Source organism: Anoplophora glabripennis, unplaced genomic scaffold (assembly GCF_000390285.2).
Source record: "Anoplophora glabripennis isolate ALB-LARVAE unplaced genomic scaffold, Agla_2.0 scaffold273, whole genome shotgun sequence".
Taxonomy (NCBI): Eukaryota; Metazoa; Arthropoda; class Insecta; order Coleoptera; family Cerambycidae; genus Anoplophora; species Anoplophora glabripennis.
Genome location: NW_019416448.1, coordinates 40,219 through 52,154, shown reverse-complemented (window position 1 = coordinate 52,154; position 11,936 = coordinate 40,219). Strand labels below are relative to the sequence as shown.

The 11,936-nt window shown below is 33.2% G+C and overlaps 1 protein-coding gene across 1 annotated transcript; it reads right to left on the bottom strand.

The window, feature by feature from the left end:
* Positions 1-4,306: 4,306 nt before the first annotated feature.
* Positions 4,307-11,554, bottom strand: LOC108907205 (ras-related protein Rab-2). Its single transcript, XM_018710772.2, has 4 exons — positions 11,409-11,554; positions 10,878-11,193; positions 10,430-10,610; positions 4,307-4,881 (listed from the first exon to the last, which is right to left on the bottom strand). Exons 1-4 carry the CDS (start codon positions 11,452-11,454, stop codon positions 4,783-4,785), a joined length of 642 nt encoding a protein of 213 aa, XP_018566288.1. The 5' UTR covers positions 11,455-11,554; the 3' UTR covers positions 4,307-4,782.
* Between the last annotated feature and the right edge of the window lie 382 nt (positions 11,555-11,936).

The following is an 11,936-nucleotide window of genomic DNA, read 5'->3' as shown; positions in this document are numbered from 1 at the left end:
TTTTTTTATATTCTATTTTTTATTACCACAAGTAAAAATTCCATATTAATAATACAAGAATTACTATTATTTTAAAGGCAACTTCCTGTATAAAATGTGACTATTTTTTACTAACATTAAACTAAAATCTTTAACAAAGTAATTATCAAAAACATAAACCTTACTTATAGGTTAATATTAACAAGATCACGTCATAAATTCCTTGAAAACTAGTTTCTTTCTACGAACACCAAATTCTTCTCATAAAGCTAATATTTTTTATTATCTATTTAGTTTAATTACAGTCCGGAATGACATATTTTCATGATTTATATAATTCAAAGTAGCTTACATTATTTATTTTAAAATTTTTAACACATTACAAAAATGACATGATTGATTTATAATTCAAACTGCCGCTTTTTATCTCCCCTCTCTACATATGGGACATATGGAACACTAGCGCCCTCTTATTTTTGTACGATTTTTGTTTACATGGAGTTCGGGCTCCTTGTATAGCCTCCATGGTCACATGGTTACAACATTATATATTTTGTGGTTACAACAGTTCTGTGATCACGTATGCATGTAGGCCCAGGCTAATGGCTTGTTTACACGGGAACAGTCGACTAAATTTTAACTAAATTTCAAGTCACTTGAACCTATTTGAACAGCGCATATGTGGTAAGTAACAAGTTATGGAGCAAGTAAAAATTTAGTACACTGGAATAGAATTTATTCTATTTTTTCGTGCAAGTTGACGATTTGCACCGAACTTTTCCCTCCTGCTGATCCACTTTCACTCCCAAAGTCGTTTAGGTCTATTTTTCTCTTCATATATTTCTTCATTTATTTCTTCTAATATAATATTTAGGATATCGCGTAGTATGCCTTTAAATTCTTCTACAAACTGCTGACTCACGTTCATCTCGTCAGGTTTGCAAATATATAAACTGTACTAGAACTTACCAACAACTAAACTTAGAACTTACCAGTGCGAACAGCACTTGCAGAAAAAGCAGTAACTTAAAATTTAGTTACCACTTACCTACTGTCCCCGTGTAAACAAGCCTTTAGAGACGAAAAACATTTTCATCGTTGATTGAAATATTCTTTTTATTTCATTCAACGATTTTCATAAAAATGTTTAATACAAGGGGATTACAAAATTTAACTCGTGGTGACCTAAATATATAATTTTCTCTCCAAAACCATAAGTATAACGACAAATATTGTGATTCGAGCACCCGCGGAATGAATTTTCGTAAATCCCTACAGTGTGCTTATTGTTGAAGTTGCTTGCCTAGATAAATGATACTATAGATAGGAAACTTGAACAGATTTCGTGGTCATTAACAGCGCTAACTGTTGACACTTTCTCCAACTNCACATACTATAACATACATCACTCGCGAAAAAAACTTATGTAAGTCATGTATGCGTTTTGACCCTAACGCCTAACGTAGTATTGAAAGTTGCATTAGTTAAACCCCATTCACAATCAATTCGCTGGCGAAGTCTGACTTGGCACGCGTGCTTACCTTTCGCATTTCAATGTAGCCGTTCAGAATAAAATCTCGAGCTGGCAAACGAGTTGAAGTGCGCGTGAAACCTCGCAAGCATACCACATTCCTCGGCCACTGCCGAACGTCATTTTCAACAACATAAACTAGTTAAATCTAATATAAGAAGTTCCTTAGATGTAGATACCTGCGAGTCTATATTGGAGGCAAAAAGCCTCTTAGGAAATGCTAATTGTTTTACCTGGGAACCGTCGAAAGCACTTTTGAATAATAAGTTTGTTTCTTTGTCATAATTTTTTTATCAGAGTTCGGAGTGTGATTAGTAACCAATTTAGATCAAAATAGAGTATGACAAATAAACAAACATATATACTGACTACTACCTAACTTAAACTTGTATTTATTTGTGAATAAATTAAACAATAATAAAGAAATATGTAATTTTCTTTCTGTTACAATTAGTTTAAAACAAATTGANAAAAAACAATTAGTGTAAGTGAAATCACGGAAGCCTTCAAAACAGAGGTACAATAGCAGTGTAATTCTGAGAACTCCGATAATAGTTCAGAATCTGGAAATGAAAATGTATGTATAAAAAAGCGCAAATATAATCAGAAATTCCGCAAGGATTGGTTACAAAAATTTCCTTGGATGAAAAATAGAGATGGTTCACCATTTTGTGAGTGGTGCAATGTCCAAATAGTGTGTAATTATACACACATAATGAGACATCAGAATTCAAAACGACATGAAAGAAAAACCACAGGCACACCAGTTAATAAAAAAATTACAGATTTTGTAGATAAAAAAAATTAATCATGATAGGGCAGTAAGATCTGGGGAACTGAAATTAGTAATGTTCTTGCATGAACATAATTTAGCCTTTCTATTAATGGATCTCTTGTCAAAATTAATAAAATCAATATGTACAGACTCAGATGAAGCAAAAGATTTGAAATGTGGTCGAACAAAAGCCACAACACTAACGAAGAAAGAACTTGCATTTGAAAGCGTAAGAAATTTGAGAGAAAAATTATCTGTTTCTAAATTCTATTCATTAATTGTTGACGAGACTACTGATGTCAGCACACAAAAATGTTTAGTCATCGTGATTCGTTTTTTTTATGGTTTTGTATCAACAGTTTGCAAATATCAAACCACTACAAATTTTAAAACCCTCCCAGACAAGGTGGCTTTCTCTACAGGTATTATGTTATATCTATATTTTGAATTAATTAAAAATGCTGAAATCTTTTAGGCTGTGGTAGACAGAATTCTGCATAACTGGAATGCACTAATATTATACTTCACTAATGCTGTCACAGAAGGCGAATTTCGAAATACGATTAATATTCTGGAAAAACTAAGGAATGTAATTTTCAAAGCATATTTTTTCTTTTTATCTTACATATTGAAAATTGTAAACGATATGAATTTAGAATTTCAGTCTGAGTCGTTTGAAGGACATGTTTTAATTTCTAGAATTAGTGCTTCATTTAAATTAATTTTGCAAAATTTTATGAAAAAAAATTACTTAGTATCACTCCTCTTCACAAAATCAATGTTGAAAATCCTCATAACTATTTGCAACTAGAAGAATGATATTGTGGTGCGCAAGTTGAATTACTTTTTGCTAAAGAGACTATTACACCCAGTGAAATTGAAAAATTTAGGATAAATATTTTAAAATATTACATCGAGTTATCGTTACAAATAATGCAGAGAGTGGACTTCGATGATCCCCTCCTGTTCATGTTGAACGAATTTTCACCAGAGAAAGCAGGCAATACGCGTTCAATAGTGAAAATTGTTAACTACCTACCTGAAGAAACACAAATAAATATAGATGTTGAGTGCTTGAATACAGAGTGGGGATCATTAGCCTATAATAATGATGCTAATGAAAGAAGAAATATTTCTTTTGAAGAATTTTGGGGATTTATTTTTAAATGCAAAAATAATTTAAATGAGCCGCAGTATCCTAATTTAACGATAATTTTACAATGTTTAATGTGCATACCACATTCCTCGGCCACTGCCGAACGTCATTTTTCACAACATAAACTAGTTAAATCTAATATAAGAAGTTCCTTAGATGTAGATACCTGCGAGTCTATATTGGAGGCAAAAAGCCTCTTACGAAATGCTAATTGTTTTACCTGGGAACCGTCGAAAGCACTTTTGAATAATAAGTTTGTTTCTTTGTCATAATTTTTTTATCAGAGTTCGGAGTGTGATTAGTAACCAATTTAGATCAAAATAGAGTATGACAAAAAAACAAACCTATATACTGACTACTACCTAACTTAAACTTGTATTTATTTGTGAATAAATTAAACAATAATAAAGAAATATGTAATTTTCTTTCTGTTACAATTAGTTTAAAAAAAATTGACTTCAGCACGTCGCTTCACGCGCTTTTTTAAATATAGTTTTCGCGCACTTTTTTAAATCTACCCTTTCCCTTGAATCTGCTATTTTATGATTGGATCTACTACTCATGAGAAATTTCAAATGGCAGCCCTGGATACTTTTGTTGAAATCGCTAGACACTTCCATTTTTAATATAGTGTCTGCAACTTCTCTGGATGAATATAAACCATTTATTTAGAATATTTAGATGTTTACCTTGGTATAATTTTTTTCTTTAATAAGTTATGCGTCTTCAAAAAAATTGAAATGGAGAACTTTTTTAAAGACCAGTAACATGAAGATTTTTTTTTTATTTTTAGGATGCAATTTTCCTTTTGTCGACTTATGAAAATAATAGAATGGGAATATTAGTAAAATGAAATGAATATAAATATAACTTATACTTTTATTTTGATTTACGAAGCTTACATAAAAAACATTTTTGGGCTATATCATATCTTTCAATAAGTGAAGGTAACTTAGACAACTAGAACACACCTTTGAACAAAGTACAACACGAATTGTTAACCGAATAAAATAAAGATTTATCTAAATAACTATATTCACTTCAAAGAAATAATAAAAATATTATCTGGATTTGACGGCTAAATATAAATATACATTGAAAAAATCACATGACTTTATAAGTTCATTACATAAATTACTCATCAGTGATGACAGTGGTACGAAATATTTCCGATAGATATATTTAAACAATGTTCTAATAGTGCATTTAAAACAAATTAACGTAACGTTTCGGAAGATATTAGATCATTAATTTATGTAACAAATTCTTTGTGGCCACTTCCATTTAGTTACATGGGTTTAAATTGTTTACACGTAAACCCTTATTTGTATGACTTTACGTCTAGCAGCAACCAGAGCCTTGAGATCCTCCAGCTCCTCCGGCACCTGGTAAAGAGGGATTTGTGGGTGAATGCTGGGGACCTATCTTGATACCATTGGCCTGAAGAAGTAAATTATAAATAGCGATATCAATAATATTCTAATGTATAAAACATTTTTACCAAAAAATTCCCCGATATTGTCAGGTTTCCCTGGTAGAATTGATAACTTTGGGGTAAAAAGGAAATAAAACAAAAATATACAGTTATCCACAACATCAAAATGAGAAATAGTGGGGCATGCAATGTGATTATATTTCAACTATTCATCAAAAGATGTCAGGAAATGTTTCAAAAGATATACGAAGAACTTGCCGCTACTTTTACCACTACTTTTACCACACATTCCTCAAATCAAATATAAATATGAAGAAACGGGCTTTAACAATTTTATTCAACTGTCAATGGATGAAGCGATACGGTAGATCTGGAAGAATTTGAGGTGAGAGTCAATGACAACCGTAGGCCTTAATGTTATTTCAATGTTATTTGAATTTACTGGTACTATAATTTTTTTCTAAAAACACTTCATTATTTATATGAATATGTATTTGATACATTGAAAATAAACTTTATTTATAACTAGGTACTTAAAACTTTGCTAATGTGGCCAAATTCCTTTTTATCCAAAGGTCTTCAATTGAAAAATTTTCTCATCATGTTGAAAAAATGTAAGTTCTATACTTTTCAATTTCCATTTTTGCACTACCACCATTTTTCAAACTTTCTACAATATCCTCACTTAAATTAGAAAGTTAGTTATACAGCGACGGTCAAGAAGTTTACATCAAATGGGACAATTTAAATTAGAATTTTTTTTAATAAACGCAGATCCTTATTTACAAGGAGAAGGCAAGGTAATCGGATTTTTGTAATTTTTGATATTACGGCACGAGCCAGAATCGTACAGTTATCATAGAAATATGGGAAGCAGAAATTTTTTAAGCATCTAGCACACCGTATAAATGTTACGTTTTTACAGGCGCATTTTGTTTTCAAAATATCGACATTTAAGCAAACTTCGTTAACATTTTGAAAGGTTGTGTCACACTGCGTCAAATACTAATTGTAAATATAAAATAAAAGAACATCCTACCTGACCTCATTTGTTTTTTTTTTTTAAAGAAGCCTTATTGTTAATTCATAATAAATATTGTGAAGTTTAATGAAATATTTGAAGAATATTCCTACATATATATATTTCATTTGTTCATAATTTTCGAGATGAGAAAAAGAATAAAAAAAAAACATATGGTGCGTTTTGAAAGGGAAAAAAAATGTCATGTGACGAGACTCGAACCAGCGATCTTGTGACTATCGGAACCGAACGCTACCAACTAGGCCGCGCTTCCAGTTGAAAAATGTGTCGCATCTGGTGGTAGTGGATTTAGCTGGCAGGTTAAACTTCAAAATCGATTATCTTGGTAATTTATGAATGCTGCTTCGAACTACTTCGGAAAATTCCTATTCAAGGTCCAACCTACACTTACCATAATATCAAAAATTACAAAAACCCGATTACCTTACATTCTCCTTGTTAGTCTGACATCCAAACTCTGGAACTGCCTCGAGCTCTATATTAATTTCCATTTTTCAATGACCACCATTTAAAACTTGTCAGTATCTTTTAGATAAATTATTTAGAAAATGTTACACAGACAGGCAAAAAGTTTGGACGGAATGGAAAAACAATTTACTTTAATTTTTTTTTTAATTAACACAGATTCTTATTTACTGTGATAATCAAACATTGGAAGTGCTTCCGTTGGAAATAAAGAACCAGAAATCCTATGGAGAAATTTTTACTTCTAATGCCAACATTGACGTGCTTGACATAGTAACTATGTAACTTGGTGAAACTAGAATATGTCTCATCAGAGCCTTATAGCAATACAAAAACAGCAATTTGAAGCTCAAATAAACTATGAACAAAAAGTAACATGTCAATATATCCTGCAATTAAGTAGATGTCAAATCGAGTAGGTTCAGGCTTGCTAACAAGTTATAACCTGAGGAAACATTTACATTGATGAATCCATGGTACACTATGCAATAAAGGAGGATGAAATGGCATGCCATATAATCTTTGATAAATGTATAAACCACCTTAAAATTCATTGACAGTTGAATGACCAGTGACTAATTTTCATCATTAGGTACAAGTCATCAGGAGCTAGATTCTTGACGGTGAGAGAATAGAATGCTCCCTGGGGAACGTTCCCTCATTTCGCTCTACTACTGTTCTATCAGAAAATTCATACTGTATTCTCGACACAACTGGATCGAACCTTGAAAGAGAAGAACAAGGAACAATGTTGTCATATGTACCGACCAATCAGAAAGCAGTAAATAGGTGGTAGAATGAAAACTAGTGATGAGCTAGTCATGAAATAAGTACTAATTTATTTAGAGTTATTGTTATTTGTCTGTCAGTGTCAAGTGAGATATAAAAAGGAAAGAAAATGGAAATTAATAAAAAACCGAAGCTAAATTGAGTAAGTTCTAGACAAAAAGAACTTCTAATAGAATATATTGAGGGTAAAAAATCAAATGTATATGAAAGTTAACATCCAGCTACACTAAAGAGAAAATGAGAGCTAACTGGGAAGAACTTACAAATATTTTAATACTATATTAGGCAGATCCATTTTATTTTATTATTTTATTCGTGTACTGCACAAATTATACGAACGTTTCCTCAAATTTCTCGAAGGATATCACCACAAAACAGTAACTAGAGATATTACAGACAGATTGAGGAATTCGTAATTTGTGAAACATGTCAAAAAATATATGGTTAGGTTTAATGATCCCTGCCTGTTCCCCAGAAAATATCAGTAGAAGAAATAGGGAACAATTCTTCTATCATTACTCAATAGAACACCATTCAAGAATACCGATCCGATTAAAGAGTTTTAATAGACACGCCCCCTTTCTGTCGTTCCTTCTACTCCCTATAATTCAAGAATAAAGTCCCAGTTATACGATCCCAATGACAGTAATTCACTATTTCACATTTAACAATCATAAATACTCTTTTTAACTAATAACCAGAGAGCGGACAATTGTGACTTTAACCTTGAACATAGATATGTCATTCATAAACCTAGATACATTACCCATGACGCAGTGGCGTGTCGGGTATGCATCGGAAATTTACGTGGTAATTCACGAAAATTCCATGGTACATACATTTTTAGGTGTTATAAAATATTTAGAAAATCAGAAATTGTATACTACATATTTATTAAATAAAGTTCGGTTAAAAATAGTGTCGTTCTTTTAATTGGAAATTAGGAGTCAATGTAACGAATATCCTCAGGCGACGCACATGATAGAATAGTCCAACTCACGCTCCATTCATAACAGGGCTGCAGTTTGAATTCTGACCAATAGGAATTCGATAAACGCAACCGATGTCGACGGAAAGACTAGAGATGGGCGCGAGTGTCATTTCATTTCTTTAGAAATAAATTAATTTAATTATTTTCTCGCTATTTAACCTGTTCACATGATTTATGGATTTTAAATAAAGGGTACAAATCTTCGCGAGGATAATACGATATATTTGCTATACATAATAATTATATTTTGCATAGTTTATACACAATACATTTTTGAACGCGTACACACCTCTACCAAAATTTGACCTATTCTTTGGGTTAAAGTCACACATTGTCCGCTCTCTACTAATAACATTGTGAGAAACAACTACTCTGCAATGTACATGTCCTGTTGAGCATACCAATGAATGATTTAGCATTTAGCTATTTCCATGTCAATCTATCATATTCAACAATCAAAACAACTGTTAAGAATATGTGTGTGTAAGTAATCTACACCCATGCCATATTACAAATATGCCCCACATCAAGAAGATGTGTGAGGGAGGAAGAGAAATCTTACCCATATGTAAGACAAAATACACAATGTATCTTTGAAATTTCATGTAACTAAATACTTCGTATTTAGGGGAATCAATGGAATTGTTTTCTTAGTTGTAACAAAATAATCAAAATATGACTACTTCAATTTCCACCAACCACCACTGGTACACATCCTGTTGAAATTATAGCCCATTTTATTACACAAACGAAAATTCCACAAGGTTCTTAAAATTAATGGCGTTTCACATATCACAGAACACCGAGTTTATTTTTACAGGTCGTTTTATTTTTGTGAAACTACGCCAATATAGGTTTGGATTTTGAGTTATTTAGAACACCACAAAACTCGTGCTTTCTATAATATTTCCACCTAAACCATTTTAATACGAAGGTTGATTCGAAAGTAAGGTTCCCAAAGTGGTAGATCCGAGAAGGTATTAGGCAAAATTTGGCAACACTGCCATATGCAGCAGCTCACCCTCTCTTGATCCCAATATTCCCCGCTTGTCTCTGCCGTTTAGTGTTGGCCTAGCAGTCGTCCGCGATGGAAGTCCCCGTTAGCTGCTACTGCCAAGTGTGAAATCCGTGCAGTTATACGGTTTTTAAACGCAAAAGAAGTTCCATCTATTTCACATTCATGGTCAGTTGTGCCAAGTTTATGGTGAAAAGTGCATATCTGTGCAACACGTTCGCAAGTGGTGTAGGGAGTTCACTGCTGGTCATATGGATATTCATGATGAAGACCGGAGCGAAAGACTGTCCATTTCAGACGAGACTGCCGAAAAGGTCGAGAGACTACTGCTCGAGGATCGGGTTCCTCAGATTTCCGCTAGCTCAGTTCAGAGAATTTTGTCTGAAAAATTGGGGTATCACAGGGTGTGCGCGCGGTGAGTCCCACGAATGCTTACAGAAGACCACAAACGGCATCGTGTCGATTGTGCCCGCCAATTTCGTCAACAATGTCGAGACAAGAGAGAGGAATTGTTGGACTCAATTGTTACGGGTGACAAAACGTGGGTGTTACATTTCACACCCGAAACAAAACAACAATTACGTGAATGGCGCCACTCATCTTCGCCTAAGCCAAAAAAGTTTAAACAAACACAATCTGCTGGAAAAGTGATGGTTACGGTGCTTTGGAACCGTAAAGAGATTTTGTTGATTCACTTTATGCCTCCTGAAACAATGATAAACTCAGACCGGTTTTGTGACACTCTAACGAAACTCAAACGGGCCGATCCAAAACCGTCGGAGAGGAAAACTGGCCACAGAAGTCATGCTTCTTCACGATAACGCTCAACCCCACGTCTCTCGTCAAACTCATAACCTACTGAAAAGATTTGGTTGGACTGTCATTCCCCACCCCCCTATAGTCCGGACCTAGCCCCTAGTGATTATCACTTGTTCCTGAAATTGAAGGAACACTTGGGTAGACTTCGCTTCCGGACCAACGATGAAGTCAAAGAAGAGGTTACTCGCTTCCTTAACAGATTGGCGGCGGAGTTCTGCGACATGGGGATACAAAAGTTGGAGCACCGTGTCCAAAAATGCTTGGATAGAAATGGAGATTATGTTGAAAAATAGCTAATTGTTTAAGCTTTACAACCAAGTAAATTGTTATGAAAATAAACAATGTTTTTTATTTATAAAAAATAAAGGAACCTTACTTTTGGGTTAACCCCCGTATCAACATGTATAATAGGAGAAAATTAGGAATATTTACCTCATTATTTATGTCGAAAACACCTTCTTGAATCTTTTCATAAATTTCTTTTGCTGTATTAATGAACGCTTCTTCAACATTCGCAGCAGTTTTAGCTGACGTCTCCATAAACACTAAACCATGTTCACGGGCAAAAGCTTCACCCTCTTCTTTTTTAACTTCCCGTCTGCTCTCTAGATCACTACAAAATAGTACTAATATTGCCACTATTTTTAAAACAAAATTGAGAAATTTGTAATATAAGAATTAAGAATGATAAAACGTATCAATGGAACAGCTGTCTTAATTTTGTTCACGATTCTTTTTTGCAACAAATTAATTCAAATTTAAACCGGATAAATTCCATTATAAAAAGAATAGACTTCTGCAGATTCTCCTATGATAGGAATTAGTACAAATAACAATTTATTTTTCGATTGGAATACAACTATTACAATGAAAGTCGAACCTTTTATTTCCAATGAGCATGATGACCATATTTGAATTGGAATGTTGTCTAGCGTCATCTAACCAAGTTGTGAGATGATTAAAGGTTTCTCTTCGGGTGATATCATAGACTAATAGAGCACCAGCAGCACCTCTATAGTATGACCTTGTAATTGATCGGAAAGCTTCTTGGCCAGCTGTATCCCATATTTGTAACTTAATTTGTTTACTGTCAATTGTTATCATTCGAGCACCAAATTCTACACCTATTGTCAAGTCATGCACAGGTTGAAATCGCTTATCTGTGAATTGGAGTAAAAGGCAAGATTTCCCAACACCTGCAAGTGTAAGTAATGCACTGATGAAATTAACATGTCTGTTTTCTATTGAACTATGTTTATTTAATAATTATTAAATTAATTAATTATATTTACTAATTATTAATGATAACAATAAATGTTATTGACTTTCCAACTTAATTCTTTGTTATCTTTGAAATAGGATTTATTGGAAACTCATTTGAATAATTTATTTATAATTTCCTTCCACTTACCAGTATCTCCAATGATTATATATTTAAACAAATATGCGTAAGACATTCTGAATTACTATAAATTGTATATTTTTGTATATTAATAATCACAAATAATCTACTTCGTAAATTAATGACAGTTGTCTCTGTTGTGTCATTACGCGATTGCGCATAAATGTCTAGCCAAACGCCTTCACAGTGGTCGATAAATAAACAGTTTGCTTACTGAAACGAACGACGTGCCCTCTGGTGATGATTTATTAAAATATCAACAGGGTTAGTTATGTTGATTCAAAATTCAAATTATCTCAGCAGAGACAACCCAGGGATTGTCTCTAATCTCGGTCAACGTAACACTCTTGTGCAACGTAAGTATACATATAACTCTGTAGTCTTTCTGGATGTCCAAGACTGGAGATACAACTCCAAGTGGAGGTAACGATTCGTTATCTGCAGTCTTTCTGTATGACTTGATAATACTGTCAATTAATTTGAACTGTCCTAGAGCCATTCTCTGTTGAACCCATGAGGATAGTCTCCCTGGTTGAA

Coding starts and splice junctions, on each gene's coding strand:
- LOC108907205 (XM_018710772.2), bottom strand. CDS start 11,454: ATGTCTTACGCATATTTGTTTAAATATATAATCATTGGAGATACTG. Junction 10,611..10,877: donor ATGCTCATTGGAAATAAAAG/GTTCGACTTTCA, acceptor ACTATTTTGTAG/TGATCTAGAGAGCAGACGGG. Junction 4,882..10,429: donor TTTTCGACATAAATAATGAG/GTAAATATTCCT, acceptor TTACTTCTTCAG/GCCAATGGTATCAAGATAGG.